General features: G+C 53.0%; 1 protein-coding gene across 2 annotated transcripts in view; it reads left to right on the top strand.

Moving 5' to 3' along the window:
- Hpcal1 (hippocalcin like 1) overlaps positions 1–15239 on the top strand; it is a 109325-nt gene extending 94086 nt beyond the window's left edge. For both annotated transcript variants that reach the window (XM_028877693.2, XM_037198162.1), the window contains exons 3-5: positions 8309–8710; positions 10327–10432; positions 14364–15239. In XM_028877693.2, the coding sequence (XP_028733526.1) occupies positions 8333–8710; positions 10327–10432; positions 14364–14461 (582 nt within the window). In that variant the 5' untranslated portion in view covers positions 8309–8332 and the 3' untranslated portion in view covers positions 14462–15239. The remainder of the gene's footprint in view (positions 1–8308; positions 8711–10326; positions 10433–14363) is intronic.
- The last annotated feature ends 6790 nt before the right edge of the window (positions 15240–22029 follow it).

Here is a 22029-nt window from a genome sequence, read left to right as displayed (position 1 = left end):
AGCCCTTTACGTTTCACATGTATGTATCAACTTGTGTGTGATGGGCAGTGTCAGCGTGTGTGTGTGTGTGTGTGTGTGTGTGTGTGTGTGTGTGTGTGTGTGTTTTCAAACTCTGGACCTCAGGGCAGGTGGCTGGGGTGCCTTTACCCAAGGAGTCATCTTGCCAACCATGGGTCCCTTTTTCCTATCGTCACTGTGGCTCTGGGGAGTGTGAGCCCCAGGGGATGATGGCTCAGCCGTCAGGAAGATTCTTACGGTGATCAGCCCTGGTCTGGAGCCACTCCAGCTGAGACATGGCTCTGGGGCTCAGATGGCAGGCTGGGTTCGCATCTGGGTACCCAGGAGCACCCTAGCCCGCCTCCCCTAGATCTCACTGGGGTTGGCTGTGGTCACTCAGAAGAGGAAGGAGCCTCTTTTATTGCAGCCGTCTGCCTCCCTGGCTGGGGTCAGGCTTGAGGTCCCTGGCAGCTGGCTCCCCTAAGAGGTCCAAGCTAGCCCTGCAAGCTGGGGCTGTGGAACTGATGAGGACTGAGGTGCAAACACATTGTCTTTCACTCATGGTGTCACAGGACTCCGTAGGGTGCTAGTGGGCGGGGGAAGAACCCCTGCCTGGTGGCCTTAGCTGCAGAGTCGTCAGTACCATTACTTAGTACTGTCCACCAGAAGTATGGTGACAGCCATATGCATATGGAACATGAGATTTTCCTATAACCACATGGAAAGAAGAAAGAGAAACAGGCCTGAGCAATGGCCTCAATCTGATTTAACCCATTATATTCCAAACAGACCCAAACCCTGTATATTTTACCCTACGGGCCTATATGAGTTTAGAGCAGCGGGTCTTACCTCCCTAATGCTGCGACACTTTAATACAGTTCCTCAGGTTGTGATGACACACACTTAATTCATAAAATTACTTTCTTCGCTACTTCATGACTAATTTTGCCACTGTTATGAATCATAATGTAAATATCTAATATGCAGGATGGCCTTAGGTGACCCCTTTAAAGGGTCGTTTGATACCCGGGAGGTCGTGACCTACAGATTGAGAACCATTGGTTTAGACCCACTGTGATGTTTTACCTGGTTTAGAGATGGAGATGGGAATCTGCCAGGCTGCGCCCTCTAGTGTCTGTCCCGCCTCGGTGCGGCTTGGGTGGCTCCAGGTGCCTCTCCTGTTACATTTTATCAGGGCCGCTGATGGCCCCTCTGCAGAGAACCACAGGGACGCGGAGGCCACAGGCTGCTTGAGCATTACCTGCATATCTGGAGAAAAAAAGCAGGACGTGGGTCCGAGTTGTTTTGGAAAATGCAGTCACCCCCAAGACAGGGTCTCAGCGGCAGGAGCGGCATTCCTCTGTGGGTCACCGTAAGAGTGAGGCTCTTTCCACCCGCCACCTCTGTTCCACCTGACAGGGAACAGGTTCTCCATGATGCTCTCTTAAAGTTCATGTTCACAGAAGACTCACTCGGCCGCTTCCCGAGTCCAGGACTTCATCTGGATCTGGTACCCAGTCTCCCACCTTCTTCCTCCAGGGTCTGTCTAGCAGCCCTTGAGCTTGGCGGTCTGGCTGGTGGGAGCACTCTCAGCAGGGGGATGAGTGCCACTCACGTTTCTAGCCAGCGCCGAGCTGTGGTTTGTAGGACATTGGAGCACTGGGTTCCCCAGGGCCCGTCTGAGCGATCAACAGAACGACACTGTGAGCAAGGCTTTTTTACCTGCCGCACCAAGCTGGGGTAAACATTTTCCTAGCGCTCCCCCAGCTACTTGTTTACTCTTTCTTTACTTCACAATTCAGTGTGTTAAGGACCGTAAGTGCCGAACAGAGACCCGGGGAGAGGCCGTAGGAGCTGTTAGCTCCTTCCCCCACTGCCATTACCGCGGTGGCGAAATCAATGTGGGACTCCATGTCCTCGGAGCTCCAAGAAGGCTGCCGTCTGTCTCATCTGAGCCCTGGTAGAGTAGAAAGTGTTTTAAGCCAAGGAGGAGGCTGGCTGTGCTCTTCCAGGGGACCCTTATTCCTCACCCCCTAGAAGATGAAAGCAGGGTTGTCTGATCAATGAAGCCTGAGTGTGTCTGATGGCCAGGGCGAGGTGGATATTTCTTCGGGGGAGCATGCACAGTGATTTTCTGCCCCTGCAGAAGGGTTTGCATTTTATCAGGTGTTTTCCCAGACAGCTGAACATCAATAAGGCTGGCTCAGTGGCTTAATGAATAACAGGGGTCATGAGGCGTGCGGCACCAAACCTCCATCCTCTGCCGCCGCCGCCTGAGTGCCTCCAAGAGAGCTAAAATGAGGCCTTTTGTATTAAATATTTTATCCAGGTCTTTGGTAGGCGCCTGTGAATGAGTGCCGGGAAGCGAGCGTGAAGCTGCCGGCCTTCGTGGGCTCCACTTAACAGTTTCGTGGAAGTGAGCGTTAGGAGGCCGCCTTGTGACATGGCCATGCCAGCCACTGCCCTGGCGGATACCAGTTCAGTGCACATGGAAACTCCCTGCCACTCAGGATGCTGGCAGGGGAAGGGAGGGGCCCAGCCCAAAGGATGGAGCCCCGTTCCAGCGACAGCACACCTGACCATGTTGTAGCAGACAAGCACCTGCCCCCCACAGGATCTTCTGTCTTTTTCAATGGGATGCTTCTGCCAACTCCCAGCTGAGCCCAGTGAGACGCTTTCCCAGTGCTGGAATCTCTGTCCTGTCCTCCCTAGAGCCGCCATCATCCTCTTTGGGCCTTCAGTTTTGACTCTAAATGCCATCTTCCTAGGCAAACCACTGCCTAGGAATGTGCTATGGGAGCCCAGGGCCCTAGGGAGTATGGACTCTTACAAGAGCCCAAGAGACTGGAAAATGTTGAATTAAGGCCCTGCCCTCCTGCCGGAGTGTGGGCTTTTCTGGAGAGCTACCCTACCCCTCAGCTGATGATCTGTCCTGGCAGCCCACGCTTTCCACAGGCCAGGAAGGAGCCCGGGGTGGGGATGGGGCTCTCTGCTTCAGGGATCCAGCTTTCCTACCCTCTCTGGGTGCTACCCTGCTCTGTGACTGTTGTTCCTCTGTCCCAAGTCTCTGGACAGAATCCTCCTCTCCTCTGCAGATAGACGGGGTGTCCCTGTCACTGATCACACCGAGCTGAGAGTTCCTACGACTCAGGCCGGCGGGCTGCTGGCTCTCCATGAATCTCGGCAGCACTTAGCATCCTTGAGGTGTGTCTTCCCATGCGGCTATAGCGGGACATGGCTGGGCCGGAGGACTCTGCTCCATGCAGTCCCTCCAGGGCTGGGGTTCCGTCTAGTGCCCTTCGTCCCTCACGTTTCAGAAAAGGGCCTCTCCTCCTCCTTAGCCATACTGTTTATGCTGTTGGTCCCAGGTTCTTCAGACAGCCAGGCCTGTTTCCACGGGCACCGCCCTTTCTTTGAAGGAGTTTGGACCCGGGAGCAGAACGTAAAGCCACTGCCCTTCTCAGAGCAAGGTCCCGAGGCCCAGACCATTCCTCTTCCCTTTTCTACATCCCGTGGACCCTCAGAGCCTCAGGAATAGCCCCGACCCCTGACACATGGTTTGGAGGCTCCTGAGTGGTCTCCCTCCCATTTTGATGTTTGAGCCTTGGTCTTTGCATCCAAAGAGGGTCACTTGGGCTCTACTGAGATACAAGCTTTGTCAAAGACCTTCCTGGTGTGTGTGTGTGTGTGTGTGTGTGTGTGTGTGTGTGTGTGTGTGTGTGTGTACACACTATACCACAACAGCAAGAATGCCCTAAACCAACACAAAACACCCATTCTGCCAAGCAGCCCGACGCCAGGGAGAAGGCGAAGGGTGGGCAGAGTCACAGCGTCGCAGTTGGGAGCTGCTGCCTCTGGCATACTTGGGAAGGAGCCGGGAAATCAAGCATGCCCCTCCAGCCAATGCCAAGGCTCTCTCTCTCTCTCTCTCTCTCTGCACGGCAGCTTCCTCTCTGCAGACACCCGCAGAGCGGGTGCGAGGAGTTTGGCATTTTGGTAGCATCTGTAGGGTGATAAATCACAGACACAGCCGCGATGTATGTTCAGTGAGGTGTGCGGATGCTGAGCGCGTGAGCTGGATACCAAGGGGCTGTGGCAAGGCTGTGGGGTGCAGGGCTGCCGACCGACCGGGAAGAGGAGCCACAGGCACGGGGTGGGCTGTGACCACACGGCCCACTCCAGGACTGCCCTCCCCACACAATCTCACAGCCAGGCAACCTGGAGTCCAATCCTGGCTCGCTTTAGGAGAGGTTCTGCAGCTTTCTCTCTGGGGCTCAGTTTCCTCGTTAGCAGGGTGTATCTGGTACGTGAAGTTTCTGAGTGGACCCCAGTCCAGAGACACGCTGTAGGTCTCCCCCTGAGAATGGTTCAGTGGCGAGGGCCTTGTGGCTGCAAGGTTCCACTGGGTCTAGAACCTTCTATCCCCAATATTAGTATTTGAACAGGAGCCGCACCCCCCAGCTCAGTCCAACCCTGCTTCCCTACCTCCCACCCCCTGTGACCCCAACTTCTGCCCTGTTCTCTGGGGTTCCACTGCCCACCTTGTTTTATACAGTTGTATGTCCAGCCTGAGGGCCTACGGAGGGCCCTCCATTGACAGTAACATCCTTACAGCCACCCTCCTGGGCCTCTTCCTCCCCATATTCCAGTTCCCTCCCTCCCTCCCTCCCTCTCTCCCCTCCTCCCTCCCTCCCTCCTTTCCTTCCCTGTCGTCTGTCCAGAGGGCCTCTGGACAGCTCTTTTTAGAGCTCTCGTCCTACTCTGCTGAGATTCTTTAGACCAGCCTCCCCAGGTGTCCGACCTTCCCACCGGCCCTGTTCTTTTCCTCACTTCCGTGGTCCCGTGTGGCTTCAGTGTTACGTGTGTCTTGTTAACCGAGTTTCCAAAATGAATTACCTGCAATAAAACGAAGGCATTCCTATCTCTTCCCGAAGGATCCCAACATGCATCTTATCCCAAGTCATGGCTGAATCAGAGCACTGGATAGGGGGCCCCCTGGAGAGCAGCCAGCTCCTCACCTGTGCGCTTATCTAGGCCTGCTGTGACCTCTCAGTGACAGCGGCCACATTCGGCTACTGAGGGCAGAACGTCTCTGATTGGAGAAGACTCTGGACTCGTGGGCTCCTGTTCAGAGCAGGATGTAGCCTCTGGGCATCCTCCCGGCCAGCACAGGCCATTGGCCCGGGAGAGGTTGACTGACGTGTGGTTTAAGATTGACCTGTAGACGAAGCAGAAAGAGGGCATTGTCAACCTTGATGGGAGCAAAGCTGTGAGATGGGGGCTGAGTATATAAAGAGAGGATCTGGCGGTCGGCCATCACAGGAAGAGACTCCAGAGGGTGTGTGCCTCTTTAATGCAGCTGCTCCAGGACCCTATTTCTGCCTTTTTTTTTTTTTTTTTTTTTTTTTTTTTTGGTTTTTTTGAGACTGGGTTTCTCAGTGGAGCCCTGGCTGTCCTGGAACTTGCTCTGTAGACCAAGCTGGCCTTGAACTCAGAGATCCACCTGCCTCTGCCTCCTGAGTGCTGGGATTAAAGGCGTGCGCCACCACCTCGGTGCTCTCTCTCCACCTCTTGTTCCCCGTCCTTGGTCCAAAGCCCCTTCCAGGCGGGACTGAGCCTACACTATCCCCGCTCTATCAATTTGGAGGTTCTTAGACTTGCCACCCCAGTCGAGGAGCAGAGGCTGGCCCACTGTGGTGTATGTGCCTGTTCTTTGAATAGAAGCTGTAAACTAAGGGGCCAGGCTGGGGAGATGGCTCTTGCTGTTCTTGCAGAGGACCCCAGTTCAGTTCCCAGGACCCACATGGTGGCTTACGACTTCTATCACTCCAGTTCCAGGGGATCCAGCCTCCTATCCCAGCCCCTGCAGGTACCAGGCACACACACACCATGTCTTAGACAAGTACAACTCTCAGACACATCCAATAAACATTCTTAAAACATAGAAGGAAAAAAGGAAATGTGGACCCAGTTCAGGATCTTCAAATTGCAGCCAGGCATGGTAGGCACACACCCTGTGACCGCTGGAGGGCGGAGGTAGGAGGGTGAGGAGTGTAAGGGTCATCCTAGCTCCATCAGGAGTTCGAGGCCAGCCTGGGCTACACGAGACCCTATATCAGAACACATCAATAAACTAACAATAAAATTACAAAGGAGAATACAACAAAAAGCCCTACAAGGTCCCTGTCTATCCAGCCGTCCCTCCTCTTCAGTCAATGTTCCCCTTTCTAGTAAGTTCTTCCAGAGGAGGCCTCCACACACGGACACATCGGACTCCGTTGCTTTTGCAAATGGCAGCACTCTTCACATGCTCTTGGGCATAACCTCTTTCCATTTGTAGATTTTCTCTTTTAATTTTCTTTCTTTTTTGTCTCAAGTAGCCCAGGCTGGCCTTGAACTCCTGATCCTCCTGCCTCTGCCCCCCAGTTCTGGAATTACAGGTGTGTACCACCAGGCCGGTTCACTTGATGGTTATTTCTTATCAGGACACTATGGACATTTGAGTTGCTTGTTGTTAGGGGCACCGGTTGTTTGTGTGTGTGTGTGTGTGTGTGTGTGTGTGTGTGTGTGTGTGTGTTTTCCAGAGCTGAGGATTGAACCCAGGGCCTTGTACTTGCTAGGCAAGCACTCTACCACTGAGCTAAATCCCCAACCCCGTGTGTGTGTGTGTGTGTGTGTGTGTGTGTGTGTGTGTGTGTGTGTGTTTTCAAAGGCACTATCAAGGTGCCCCGTGTCTGTGTTGGATGAGGAACTTTAAAGGTATCATAGTCCTATAGAGAAGTAAAATAAAACCTGGATAGAGAGAGCTGACAACCCGGGGGCGGGGGGGGGGGGGGGTGGTGAAGAAGAGAGAGGATGTGAGCCGGGTGGCGGTGGTGCACGCCTTTAATCCCAGCACTCGGGAGGCAGAGGCAGGCGGAACTCTGTGAGTTCGAGGCCAGCCTGGGCTACCAAGTGAGTTCCAGGACAGGCGCAAAGCTACACAGAGAAACCCTGTCTTGAAAAACCAAAAAAAAAAAAAAAAAAAAAAAGGCAATGAGAGAGGATGTGGTGTGTAGTATTGAAGGGTGGGTCTCGTCTTCCTTAACAGGACCCAGCACAGATAATTGGGAATTCATAAGCCTCGAAGCAGCCCAGAGTGGTTTCCTTTGGGACTTGGGTCGGGGACAGCTACCCACCCTCATTCTATATGCCTCAAAACTGACTGAGCCATGCACATGTGTTACTGCCGAAGTAAGAAAACAAAACTGAGGTGGTGAGGTGAAAGCAGTACTCATGTCCAATGCAAATCACCCAGGATCTCACCCATGGGCCTCGTGGGAGACTGTGAGTGGGCCATGCTTTCCAGTGGAGCACAATCCTGGGTTTCCATGGGGGCCTGTTTTCAGCTGTTAGCATTCAGATCGCCATTCACCGATCCATGCTAATTCTGCATCCTCCCTGCCGGAGCAATATCCCAAAGGCATAATAAAGAGCGGGGACTCCCTACGGGTTCCCAGGTGCCTCTCTTCTTCTTCGGGATAAAAACAGCATGATGTTTGCCGGTAACCTTTCCTAGTCAATTGTGTAGAGAGTCTGGGAGGGATTAAGTCTCTGTCCTGCCAATACACTTCAAAGCTTTATTAGGAATATCCAAGTCCCCATGAAACCCTATTATACCCAGATTTACCAAGAAATCTGGGCAGGAATGGGGCTGATAACCAACATTGTTTATAAGATTAGGCATGTGGATAAATGAAGTAAAACTTCCAAAGACTAGAGGAGGCGTGCACCTGCTCCGTCTTCATTAGTAGTGTCCACTCAGGATGAATGTCAGTCTGTCTGTAAAGTTCACCAAGCTGTGTTAGATGGGAATGTGGACCACCACCATCCACCTGCCCAAGCATCATTCACTGTGTGGCATCAGCAAGTGTATCTATGACATGAAACACAAACACACACACACACACACACACACACACACACACACACACACACACACGATACCCCAAGAGGAAAAAAAAAGTAGTTGTTCAGAGCAAAGGGTCTGAGTCAGGTCCATGTGACCCCTTTGCCCCAAGCTGATAAGCTGAAGGGTTGGTCTGTCTGTCTTCATCGAGTGTTCTGGTGTTCATGTTTAGTAAAACCATTTTGTACTTTCTGACCAGAGACATCCAAGACCTCCTAAATAAAAGTCAGAGTTTGCACAACCGTGGTGTTGAGTTCCTCCAGCCCACACACAGGGGACGTTCCTTAGCCAGCGTGGTGGTGGGATGTGGTGGGAAGCCGGACCTTGGGGCCCCGCATCCACAGCTGACCCCGTGCCTTGCAGGGTGAGTCTCCAGTGCCAGCCGCCATGGGCAAGCAGAACAGCAAGCTGCGGCCTGAGGTCCTGCAGGACCTGCGGGAGCACACGGAGTTCACCGACCACGAGCTGCAGGAGTGGTACAAGGGCTTCCTCAAGGACTGTCCCACCGGCCACCTGACGGTGGACGAGTTCAAGAAGATCTACGCCAACTTCTTCCCCTACGGCGACGCCTCCAAGTTCGCCGAGCACGTCTTCCGCACCTTCGACACCAACAGCGACGGCACCATCGACTTCCGGGAGTTCATCATCGCGCTGAGCGTCACCTCTCGGGGCAAGCTCGAGCAGAAGCTGAAGTGGGCCTTCAGCATGTACGACCTGGACGGCAACGGCTACATCAGCCGCAGCGAGATGCTGGAGATCGTGCAGGTACCGGCACCCCGCAGGGCCGCCGGCTGGAGCACGGGGAGCCAGCAGCGTACGCATGCACGCAGCGCGCACGCAGCACGCACGCACGCACGCACGCCCAGCCCTGGGCTCTTTCTGATCACCATGACACCAGCTCACTCCTCAGCCCGCTTGCCACCCTGCACACTTAAGGACTGCAGGTTCTTGCAGAAGCATCACGGTAAAAGCCAAGCCTTCATCCATCGCTTGCCAGACATCAGGCCCCCGAGCTGTGCTCGCTCACCCGTCAGGTTTATCCCTCACCCCACCTCCCATCCTACACAAACGGGTCATTTTCTGCTTTTAATGAGACCCGAGGCTAGGACAGGTGACTGCTTAAGAATGATCAGAGAGCAGCCGGCGTTGGTGGCACACGCCTTTAATCCCGGCACTCGGGAGGCAGAGCCAGGTGGATCTCTGTGAGTTCGAGGCCAGCCTGGGCTACAGAGTGAGTTCCAGGACAGGCTCCAAAGCTACATAGAGAAACCCTGTCTCAAAAAAAAAAAAACAAAAGAAAGGGCAAGGGGGGAGCGGGGAGAATGATCAGAGCAAGAATTGGGAACATGGCTTAGTAGGTAAGGTTCGAATCCCAGCACCCATGTAAAAGCCAGGAGTGGGTAAGCATGTCTGTAACCCTAGAACTAGGAGACAGTTGAGTCAGGACCCAGAAGCCTGCTGACCACGCAGCCTCACAAAAATGGCAAGCTCCAGATTCAGTAGAGGACAAGAGGGAATGAGGTGGATACCAATATTCCCCTCTGGCCTCTGCGTGGTGTTTCTGCACACGTATGTAGAACTTACAATTAATTTAGCTGTCTCTGTGGGTCGGGGCCTCCTGTAGAAATCAGAATGGCACCATAATGGATGAGGCAGTGGGCAGTCCTGCATGGGAACGATGCTCATATGTCTGCTGCGTCCTTCCCCCCACGGTCTAAATCATCTCTATGTTTGGGCCAGTGAGATGGCTCTGTGGGAGAGGTGCTTGCTGCCAAGCTTGACAGCCCAAGTTCGATCCCTACAACCCGCACAGTAGGAAAAGAGAACCAATGCCCACAAGTCGTCCTCCGACCTCCACACGAGATCATCTCCCCCCACCACACGCACACTAAATGAGTGAACAAAGAGATGTTGCGTGTCCTGCTTGACCCAGCAGATACAGATGTTAATAACGCACTGTATTATTTGGGAATAAGAAAAAGTCTGTACCTCCAGTAATATTTCTTTTTCTGGAATATTTTCCATCTGCAGTTTGTGGAATCTGCAGATTTGGAACCCACAGGTAGGCAGGGCTTACTGTACCTGCCCCTGTGACCTCCCCGCTCAGCATTCCCAGCCCCCAGAGATCCTTTGTGCATGTCAGTCACTCTCCCCACCCTCTCCCAGACCAACTGTCCTGTGATTCCCCCATCCTGGCCGAGCTGTGCCCTGCGCTCTTAAACATCACTTAACTTTTTCCGGCTCCCTTTGCTCTGATGAGAGACAGGTCCTGACACCCACAGGGAGCACTCTGCCCTCTCTGTGCTTCTGGGTGGGCTGAGGGAGAAAGCCCTCACCCATCCTCCGTCCTCCTGAACACACTCACGGATGCTCCTTTGCAGGCCATCTACAAGATGGTGTCCTCCGTGATGAAAATGCCCGAGGATGAGTCCACGCCGGAGAAACGAACAGACAAGATCTTCAGGCAGATGGACACAAACAATGATGGTAGGATGGTGGGGGTGGGGTGGGAGCGCTGGATGTTTGTGTGAAACTGTTGATGGCGCAGATGTGTTGGGGATGGGCCCTCCGCAGCCCTGGCCCTCCCAAGCCGGCCCTGCCCCTTCCTAAGCCTGCTGTTCCCCTTCCTCTCCCACTGGATTCAGCTATGATGGGAGAAGCCTGGCATTCAGGTCAGGGACACCTACCCTGCATCCTGTGCCCTCCCCATGGCTTTATGGCCACGGGCATGTCACTTTGTACCTCTGAGCTGCAGGCTTCATACATGTTGTCTTAGTGAGGGTCGCTATTGCTGTGATGAAACACCATGACCAGAAGCAACCGGGAAGAGAAAGGGTTTATTTCACCCATGCTTCATACAGCAGGTCACCATCAACGGAAGTCAGGACAGGAACTCAAGCAGGACAGGAACCTGGAGGCAGGAGCTGATGCAGAGGCCGTGGAGGGGCGCTGCTTACTAGCTTGCTCCTCATGGCTTGCTCCTCATGGCTTGCTCGCTCTGCTTTCTTATAGAACCCAGGCCCACCAGCCCAGGGATGACCCCACCCACAATAGGCTGGACCCTATTAATCACTAATTAAGGAAATGACCTACTGGCCAGGCATGGTGGCGCATGCCTTTAATCCCAGCACTTGGGAGGCAGAGGCAGGCAGAGCTCTGCAAGTTTGAGGCCAGCCTGGTCTACAGTGAGTTCCAGAACACCCAGAGCTACACAAAGAAACCCTGTCTTGAAAAACCAAAGAAGGAAAGTGTCCCACCAGCTTGCACACAGACAGACCTTCTGGAGGCACTTTCTCAAGTGAGGTCCCTCCTCTCTGATGACTCTAGCTTGCGTCAAGTTGACATAAGATTAGCCAGCCCATGTGTTAATGGAGAGAGTGGTCTTCCTATTTCCACAAGGGTATTTAGGGAGGGGAGGCAAGTATCCTTGATGGCCTGAGAGGGGAGAAGTGAGAAACTGAATCAAAGGACTTTTGAGTCATGGGATCCTGAGCAGCCGACCGGGCTTCTCTTGCCATCACCCTGAGATGTGAGGCACCCAGATACTCATGGGGGTCATCAGGCATGGAAGCCTCACCAGTCTGTGGCCACAGTACCTAGGACTCTGCGGTCCTACCACGGCTGCAAAAAGGTAGGTCTCGGAAGGAGGGGAGGCCGCGAGAAGTCCATGAGGATGCGTCCTCTCTGCCCTCCTCTGCCTCGGCTGTGAGCTTCTCGTGAGACCCCAGCAAGGTCGAGGTAACCGCGCACGGTGAGTTGATTTCTGCCTGTCTGTGGCTTTGTAGAGACAAGACTGATTGGCTTTTGTTCCACCAAGAAATGCAACATTAAGGGAAAGAAAAGGCTCCCCGGGCTGTGCTGAGATTAAATGTACGCTAATGCACAAGTAAGTGCCGGGCTCGGCCCAGGTGAGCTGAGGACGGAGCTCAGCAGGACTCGGGGTTCCTGTGGAACTGTAGACAGCCGAAAGCCTTCCAGACAGTAAGGAAATGCTTTTCAAAACACGTTCACACACAAAGCAGGACAGCCTCCTGCCTAGTGCGGCCTGTGGGCTGGTTTCAAAAGCCTGCTTCTTCACTCTCCTGGGCATGGTGACTCCAGGGCTTTGATTCCGACACACCACGTCGAGGCTTGGCCATTTCCCAGGCTTGGCTTGCTTCTCCGTGAAATGGGGATAAGCCCCCTTGCATCGGTGTGCGGCTGGAGCAGCACCATGCCGATGGCACACTCTTACTAAAAGCTGTGGCTGTTGTTTCCGCTTGCCGGGGCCAGGAGCCCTGCCAGCTTCGGAGGGTGGACTGCGTCCCCGCTGTACATGCCCTCCTTGTCGGTTTCGCTCCTGAGGCCACTGGACAGAGAGGCCTGCCCTGCGAGCCTGCGGCCAGTTGCTGGCACTCAGAAAGGGAGAAGCCGGGTCCAGAAAAGGACAGCAAAGGCGGTCAGGTATACGCCTCTCCTCCCCGGAGCTGCCAAGAGTCTGCAGGAGGAGGCACCATGATGGTTTCCTCCAACTTGACTCAACCTAGAATCACCTCAAGTCCCTTTTATAAAAATTATTTATTTTGTATATGAGTGTTTGCCTGAGTATGTATGTATACTGCATTGGGTGCCTGGTGCTCAGGGAGGTCACAGATAGGCACTGGGTCCCCTGGAACTGAAGTTACAAATGGTTGTGAGCCACCATGTGGATACTGCGAACTGAACTCAGGTCCTCTGCAAAAGCACCAAGTGCTCTTAACTGCTGAGCCATCGCGCCAGCCCCTTAAGAAAGTCTTTTTGTTTTTTGTTTTTTTTTTTTTTTTTTTTTTTTTTTTTTTTTTTTTTTTTTTTTTTTAAGAGACAGTGGTTTTTCTGTGTAGCTCTGGCTGTCCTGGAACTCGATCTGTAGACCAGGCTGGCCTCGAACTGAGAACTGCCTGCCTCTGCCTCCTGAGTGCTGGGATTAAAGGCGTGTGCTACCACTGCCTGGCTCAGAAGGAGAGTCTAATGAATTATCCAGATAAGTGGTTGTCAACATGTGGGTCTCGACGCCTTTGGGGATCAAATGACCTTTCACAGGGGTCACCTAAGACCATCGAGAAACACAGATATTTACATTACGATTCATAACAGAAAAATTCCAGTTATGAAGTAGCAATGAAAATACTTTTTATGGTTGGGGATCACCACAATGTGAGGAACTGTATTAAAGGGTCCCAGCATGAGGAAGGTTGAGAACCATTGCTTTAGATCATGCCAGCCTGTGGGCGTGCCTGTTGGGATTGCATTGATGGTTGGTTGATGTGGGAAGGCCCATCACCATTCTCCTGGGGTGGGTGGGGCGGCCTGAACAGTGAAATAAAGGAGAAAGCAGATCGACGGCAAACAGCCATGCATTCATACTCTGCCCCGTGGTGTTTTCAAGTTACTGCTTGACTCCCTGCAGTGGAAGGCCGTGACCTAGAACCCTGCAGTGGAAGGCCGTGACCTAGAACCCCGCAGTGACAGGCCGTGACCTAGAACCCCGCGGTGACGGGCTATGACCTAGAACTAAGCTGAAGAAACCTTCCTCTTCTAAGTTGCTTTTGGTCAGGAGAGGATTTTTATCCCCCCAAGACAGGGTTTCTCTTTGTAGCCCTGACTGTCCTGGAACTCACTCTGTAGACCAGGCTGCCTCAAACTCACATGGACCCACCTGCCTCTGCCTCCTGAGTGCTTGAACTAAGGGATGCGCCACTACCCTCCCCCCACACACACATACTCCCCAACTTCCTCCCCCCACCCCCGGCTTGGTCGGAGGATTTTAGCCTACTAATAGAAATGGAACTTTATCAGCACCCATAGTTTGTCCAATCTCCCCAGCCGCCCCGGAGCATGATGGCTCTCCCGGGCTCCTGGTGGGGCTGGCAGCTTACTTCAGACCCAGAGTTCATTACCAAACCTGATGACTTAAGTTCAATCCCTAGGGCCTACATTTGTATGGTGTAAGGAGAACCGATTCCTGCAAGTTGTCCTCTGAGCACATGTGTGCCTCAACATGGCATGTGTGCCCACAAACACACACAGTAAAAAAATGCGTATATTCATATGTAAAAAAAAAATTGTAAATACCCTGGAAGTGAATGGAGACTGGACATTGTCCATTTTCCAGACTGCGACCAGAGGTCCTGTCCCTTTTAGAAGCTCAAAAGAGCGAAGAGCAGGCTGGAGAGATGTCTCAGAGGTTAAGAGTACTGGCTGCTCTTCCAGAGGTCCCGAGTTCAATTCCCAGCATCCACATGGTGGCTCACAACCATCTATAATGAGATCTGGCGCCCCCTTCTGGCCTACAGGGATGCACACAGACCGAGCATTGTATATATAATAAATAAATCTTTAAAAAAAGAAAAAAGAACGAAGAGCACTGGCTGATCCTGTTTCTCCCGCTTCTGTCCCTCAGGCAAGCTGTCCCTGGAAGAATTCATCAAAGGTGCCAAGAGTGACCCGTCCATTGTCCGGCTGCTGCAGTGTGACCCGAGCAGTGCTAGCCAGTTCTGAGGGGAACGGGCTTTGGGACAGTTGCGAAGACACACAGGCTTGTCCTGACCTCTTCAGCTTTGCTTGCAAAAGTGGATTCCTCCGTGATCTCCGATCTCTCCTGCTCTCCCGGGACCTGGGTCCAGGCAGCTCAGCACACCCGCTTGGCCTGGCTGACGCGGCTCCCCCCCTCTACCTGATCTGTTCGGCGTCCGTCCCCTCCAGTCCAGGCCGGTTCCTTCCAAGGGTTCAAGTGTTCTCGGCTGTCGGGTTCCTCCCTGCCCACAGAGGACCCCGGGGCCTATCAAAGATACCAGGCAGGACTTTTCGGCGTCTCACCAAGACCAGCTAATTTATTCTGTGATCCCAGGTGACTTTGTGGGCTGGGTGGGGATGGAGAAGATGGAGAGTAGACCAGGCAAGCCTTTCCACTGCATGGCTCCACCTCCCTTGTCCGTTCTCTCTCTGACCAAAGCCGCTTGCGCGTGTATACCGTGGTCTCCTTCCTTCTGCTGTCCGAGTTGTGTGTACGGTGAAGTGGACTGTAATGTTTAGGCCCCGTATTTAATGCCTCTGGCTGCCTCTGAAGCATGGTCCCCTGTGGCCTGTGATCCCCAACCCCCCAAGTCTGGCTGTGCTGTGGTATTTATGCATTCTCGATTTGCCCGATTCCACAGGAGATACATGCATGCCCAGGGCTGTGGACATCTGCCCTCCGTGCTGCGAATACAGATGTCTGTGTGTGCTCCGTCCCCCCTGGCTGACTGGTCTGGCATATTAAAGTGATCAAATAAACCGAGGCCTGTGAGTTTCCTGTTTTGCGGTGAGCACCCTTGTCTGTGGCTCTGCCCCTCTCCAATCTTTAGCAAAAAGTGGGTCCTTGGCATCCAGCTGTTGTGGGTAAACGCAGCCCCTGGGGTACCCTGGTAGTCACCAGTGTCTGCACATCTTCTATGCCTGTTCTGCAACATCTGCCTCGTGCCCGGGAAGACTTGTGAACACGACTGTTCTTGGCAGGTCTGACTGTGACATGCTGCCTCCCTCTCTCCCTCTGTGATTTAATCATCAAGGTAGCGGGGGAGCCACGTCCAGGAGAGCAGGTGCAGCTTAGGGGCCTCAGTGCTGCCGTGAGGAGGCAGACCGGGTCCTCGGCCTCATCTGGTACCACCCCCGCGTCTTGTTCCTGACGGGGCTTCTGCCATGAAGATGTCTGCCTCTTGTGCCCAGAAGTCGTTGAGAACCAGTTGCTGCCTCCTTCCTCCATGTCGCCCACTATCGTAGTCAGGGTGTCTATTGCTGTGGGGAAACGCCATGGCCAACTCGGGGAGGAAAGGGTTATTTCACTCACAGTTCGTCAGCAAAAGCAGCGAGGGCAGGAAATCAGTCAAGAGTAGCCAGGGAGTGGTGGCGCACGCCTTTAATCCCAGCACTCGGGAGGCAGAGGCAGGCGGATCTCTGTGAGTTCTGTGAGTTCGAGGCCAGCCTGGACTATATAGTGAGTTCCAGGAAAGGCGCACAGAGAAACCCTGTCTCAACCCCCCTACCTGATTAGGGGAAAAATCTAAGAGTAGTATGTGCTCTTAATTGAGGAACCATCCCACCATTTTCTAAGGGGTGGCACCACCCACATCAATCCTTAATCAAGAAAATGCCCAACAGATTTACCTACATGCCAATCTGATGGAGGCATCTTCGTAGAAGTTTTTGTTTGGTTGGTTTTGGATTTGGGGGGAGTTGTTTTGTTTTGTTTTTTGAGACAGGGTCTCACCGTAGGCTTGGGTGGCTGGTGCTCACCGTGTAGATGAAGCTGGCCTCAGACTCACAGAGATCCACCTGTGGAGGTGTTTTCTCAATTAGGGCTCCCTCTACCCAGGTGACTCCAGGCTATGTCAAGCAGACCAAAAAACATAACAAAACAAAAAAACCCTCCAAACCTCATCAACTTGACACAAATACATCACTATTAACTATACACTCTCCTTTTTAATTCCCAAGATCTTATGTTAATATCAATATCACAACCTAAAACACATTGCTACCTTTAATAGTCCCACAAATCTTTAAAACTTTCAACACTTTAAATGTCCAGGGTTCTCTTTGAAAATCCCCAATCTCTTAACCGTAGGTTCCCATGTAAGTCAAAAACAAGTTGACTATACGTCCTCACTCGAGAGAAAAAAACAGTCACTATGAAATCAAAGCCAAACCCCGCCCAGAAGTGTAAATACCTCACTATCTAACATCTGGATCACAGTCTTCTGGGCTCCAAAGGGCTTAAGCAGCCCCATTTCCGGCTCCACAGCACCCAGCTTCTCTCATGGGCTCAGGCTGGCTCCACGCCGCACCTGCCACTGTTCTTGACAGACATGTTACGGTCCGATAATGGTCTCCAGGGATTCGGGATAGCTACTGTAGTCAGGCTGCACCTTTCCCAATGGCCTGGCCTCTCTTGAGGGACTCCGACCCTGCTACCTGATGCCAAGCCTCAGTCTCTCTCTATGAAGCCTTACGACCCTGTAGCTACATGCAGTCCACATCACTACCCTTCGGAAAACACATCACCAAGTCTGGCGGCCAGGAGGAGGTACACCTACCCTGCTCTGGACCCAGCTTCTGCTGCTTGACCCTGAGCAAACATTTCCCCGCAGATGATGCTGGTCTCTTCTGAACCACAGCTGGGTTTTCTGCCCCGACTGAGTGGGATGGTCCCAGCAAAGCAGAGGTTCGAGTCAGCGGTGCTGGCCTCTTGTTCATCATAGCTGATTCTGTAGTTGCTGCTCACCAGAACCACAGGTTCTGGATACAAAGTAGTATCGCGAGAACGGCCTGGGAGGGTCTTTGCTTCCCTCTGAAACTCCGGAAGCCACAGAACACCCATTAAGCTCTGAGCACTCACTGGCTTTTCCAGTCCGAAGTTCCCGACACTTTCACAACTCTCCCCCAGCCAGTGTGGTCAGGTCTGTCACAGCAATACCCCATTCTGTGCTAGTTGGCATTCTGTTGCTGTGAGAAACACCATGACCAAAAGCAACTTGGGGAGGAAAGGGTTTTTTTCTTCTTAATCCATCATGCAGAGAATTAAGCACAGGAACCAGGAGGCGGAGACCCTAAGGAGTGCTGCTCACTGACTTCCTCCTTTCGGCTTACTCACTCTGCTTTCTTATAGCAGCCAGGACTCCAGCCTAGGGATGGCACCACCCACAGTGGCCCGAGCACTCCCACATCAGTCATCCGTCAAAATGATGCCCCACAGACATGCCTACGGACAATCCGATGGAAGTGTTTCTCAATCGAGGTCCCCTCTTCCCGAACAACTCCAACTTGTGCCAAGTTGACAAAAAACCAACACAATGAATGTGATGGATGAGAAAGATGGAGGATGGGATGGGAGAGATGACTGGGTGGGTTAATCTGCTGATTTGATAGCGGGCTATGTGTAGTAGATGTGGTGAAGGTGGTAATGGCGGCAACTAGAAGACACTAATCTGGGGTTGGGGATTTAGCTCAGTGGTAGAGCACTTGCCTAGCAAGCACAAGGCCCTGGGTTCGGTCCTCAGCTCCAGAAAATTTTAAAAAAAGACACTAATCTTCAGCCCTGTCATTCAGAGACCCGGAGATGCCAATGTGATTCCACTAAAAGTCTGCAGGTAAATGGAGCCAATGTCCATCTCAAGACCAAGGGCAAATTCTACACACACACACACACACACACACACACACACACACACACACACACCAGTGTAGTGATTTATGACTAGTCCCATTATTTGGGAACCTAAGGCAGGAAAATTGCCAGAAGTTAAAGGCCAGGCTACTCATATAAGGGCCAGGCTAGTCATACAAATACCAGGCCAGCCAAGGCTACTTACTTCCTGACTCAATGAGTAGGACCTTATGGGGAGGGACAGGGTTGGGGGGGTGAGGAGTGGGGGGTTACTAAGAAGGGAAAACCAGGTTACAGCCCCTTGTGTACAAATGCAGAGGGTGTGGACCTGAAGATCCCATCAGCACCTCGTTAAATCAGTGTGGTTCCTCAGGTAGTCAGTCACTGCTGCCTAGGAGAAAGAGGGATGTACCCCCAAAAGATGATGTCCCCATGCCAAGAAGCCCAGCGCACCTGAGAGGAAGACCCAGAATGAACCCTGAACTTTCATCTAAGCCACGTGCACAGCAGGGGGCCCCTGGCAGGCTCTCCCCCCCCCCCCCGGAAGCAGACTCTTGGGGGGGGGAGGGGAGCACCTCAGAAAGGCCTCTTGGTCCTGCTAGCCTCTGGGGACCCCAGAACCTCTGCTGTCCTGTGCAGGCATCTAGGGGAGAGATCAAGTTCTAGCGGATGCTGAATGGAAAAAAGGAAAGGCTGTGATGCTCCTAGGTATGGTGGAGGAGGGGCATTGTAGATTAAAGGGAGACACAGCCGGGGACATCTGGGGGAGCCGGGAGTGGACATGACCCTGAGGGGGAGGGTAAGGGGGAGAGGGGAACTAGGTACATCAGCCATGACGCCCCAAGAGAGTAGATGGGAAAAAAAGACAGACAAACAAAAAAAAAACAGGTCACCAGAATTGGATTATACAGGGGGGGGGGGCACTGGGAAGGGCACCTGAGGGGTGGGAAGTTTAGGGTAGGGGGCCGGGTATGCCAGCCAGGAGGACCCTGTAACAGATAGTAGACACTGAGGGATGCTGGGAGAACATGGCGACGGCCAGGTTCCGCTTTGCTATGTTACGTGGGCCCCTCAGCCGGTGTGTGCCGGGTTTGAAGCCTAACAGTTGTGTGGCAAACGTTACATTGCAAACGGACCCGCCATTTTCCTTCCCAAGCGAGGCACCGAAGTGCAAACAAGATCTTCATTCTTCTGTGAGGCCCAGGTGACTCAGGCGAGGCCTCTGTCCTCCAGGGAGCAGCCAGCCTGCTGTGACTGACGTCCTGGGGCAGATGAGGTTCCCAGAGGCTGGACCCGACCTCAAGCTCTCAGGAGCAGGGCTAGCAGGATAGCAAAAGCCAGGCCCATCTCCACAAGACCCCGGCTTCTGCAGGGATGTGGCTGTGAGGAGAGGGTCGGGTACTGCGGATGGGAGTGGGTGGGTGGGTGGTACGGACTGGGCCATGCAAAGAAGGGGGCCTACCTAGGTAGGCTTTGCCTCTGGCTCGGAGCCATTTGCCTGGGAGAGCTGCACTGAGACACACAACTCTCTGGACCCTACCCTCAGGGTGCTTGGAGTCCAGGTAGGTCAGATCTGCGTGCACAGGTCTCCATGTGGTGTGGACACAGGGATACCTCAGGAAGCTGCAGGCATTACCCACTGCCGGGACAGGCAAAGAGAGTGAAACAGAGGCTGAAGAGGACCTGCTGGTCTGACCCTGGAGGTGCCACAGCCTGAGGTAGGGGTGAGGGCTGGGGGATTCTGGAAAGAGGCCGTAGTCAGAGAACAAGTCAGGCTAGAGCCTTCTTTCAAAGCGCTGCTCGGCCGCTAGCCGCCTAGCTAGATCTTAAACACTAGGTGCTGCTGCCCCCTGGTGGCAATAACCGGGAGGACTGCCCAGGGCTGCACAGCCTGGTCCTGACGCCCAGCAGCCTTCTGTTTCCCATTCCCTTAGACTGATGGGGATGCTGAGCCCGTGGGAGAACCTGACTTTCACAACCCCAAAAGCCAGCCTGGGATCCTGGTGCTCCAGACTCAGAAGCCTCGTCAAGCTGCCGAGTTAAATGAGATAAACCACAAATAATGTTTTTGAATAGGTTCCGGGCAATAGCTTAGGTTTTTACTTGCTAAATATGGTCTCCCTGCCTGTAAATCCAGAGCTGAACATGCAGGGCCGCCAAGACAGGCCACGCCAGAGGCAGCCCAGGGCTTAGCACATGGGCCACCTAGTAGAGGCACAGTCTGGCCCAGACCCTCAGCCCAGCTCCCTACGCCTTCTCCCAAGCAGAGTACCTTAGTTGTCAAGCATAGAGAGAGGCCCAGCAAGCTCCACTTCAGAAACACTGTAGGTCAGCTGGGCAGTGGTGGCACATGCCTCTGATCCCAGCACTCAGGAGGCAGAGGTAGGAGCATCTCTGAGTTTGAGGCCAGCCTGGTCTACAGAGCGAGATCCAAGACAGTGAAGGATACGGAGGAAAACCCTGTCTTGAAAAACCCAAAAGGAAAGAAAGATAGGCCCTGGTGGAAGTCTCCTGCCTCACCACAGGCCAGGCCAGCATCCTGAACCCCAGGTAAGACCTCTTCTCCTCCCCGCCAGGGCCCACCCCACATAACCCCAACAACAGCCCATTCTCTCTCTGTCACTATATCCCAGCCCTCACCTTGATGGGAGCCTCCTACCCCATCATAGCCCAGGCCAGCATCCCGAACCCCAGGGTAAGACTGCCCCCACCCGGCCCGGGCTCACCTCCATAATTCCAACTGCCTCTCCTCCCTTCATCACCATATCCACAACTCTGTCAGAAGCCTCCCACCCCACCAGAGGCTAGACCAGCTCCCTGAAAACCTGGCAGAAGCTTCCTATCCCAACAGAAGCCAGGCCAGCATCCTGAACCCCAGAGCACTGCTGGCCAGATCAGAGGCCATGCATATAGGCAGAATTCCAGCCCCAAACTTGGGCAACCATCCCCTGCTGGACCAGAGGGCCATCCAGACCATCAGAAGTCTAGCACCCAACTCAGGCAGAGACCCTTTAATTCAACCACAGAAGCCAGAAGACCAGAGAGGAAACAGAACCCAGGGAAGAAAACACCAATTCAACAAAGACGATCCAGAAATCGGCACCTAGACCTGGAATCACTCCAAATCCAGATGCCTAAACGTCAGTGTAAGAATACCATGAACAGCCAGGGCAATATGTCACCACCAGGGCCCAGCCATCCCACTACAACAAGTTCTGAATATTCCAGTTGAAGCACAAGAAAATGACCTTAAAACCAACTTTATAATCCCTTAAAGAATGTCAAGGCCTGGCATGGTGGTGCATGCATTTAATCCCAACACTAGGGAGGCAGAGGCAGGCGGATTTCTGAGTTCAAGGCCAGCATGATTTACAGAGTGAATTCCAGGAAAGGTGCAAAGTTACACAGAGAAACCCTGTCTTGAAAAACAAAAAAACAAAACAAAACAAAAAAAATGTCAAGAAAGTTAAGAAAAAACAAACAGTTGGAGGAAACAAAAACAATTGACACCTGAAAATGGAAATAGAAGCAATAAAAAAAATACAAACAGGCCGGGGCGGTGGTGGCGCACGCCTTTAATCCCAGCACTCGGGAGGCAGAGGCAGGTGGATCTCTGTGAGTTTGAGGCCAACCTGGACTACAGAGTGAGTTCCAGGAAAGGCGCAAAACTACACAGAGAAACCCTGTCTCGAAAAAACAAAAACAAAAACAAAACAAAAAAAACAAAAACAAAAAAAATTGAGGGAATTCTGGAAATGGAAAATCTAGGTAAGTGAACAGGAACCATCACCAACAGAACATAAGAGACTGGAGAGAGAATCTCAGGCATTGAAGACACAATAGAACAAATAGATACATCGGTGAATGAAAATGTTAAATCTAAAAGGCAGAGGCAAGTGGATCTCTGTGAGTTCAAGGCCAGCCT

Source organism: Peromyscus leucopus, chromosome 22, assembly GCF_004664715.2.
Source record: "Peromyscus leucopus breed LL Stock chromosome 22, UCI_PerLeu_2.1, whole genome shotgun sequence".
Classification (NCBI taxonomy): Eukaryota; Metazoa; Chordata; class Mammalia; order Rodentia; family Cricetidae; genus Peromyscus; species Peromyscus leucopus.
This window is presented reverse-complemented; position numbering and strand designations above follow the sequence as displayed.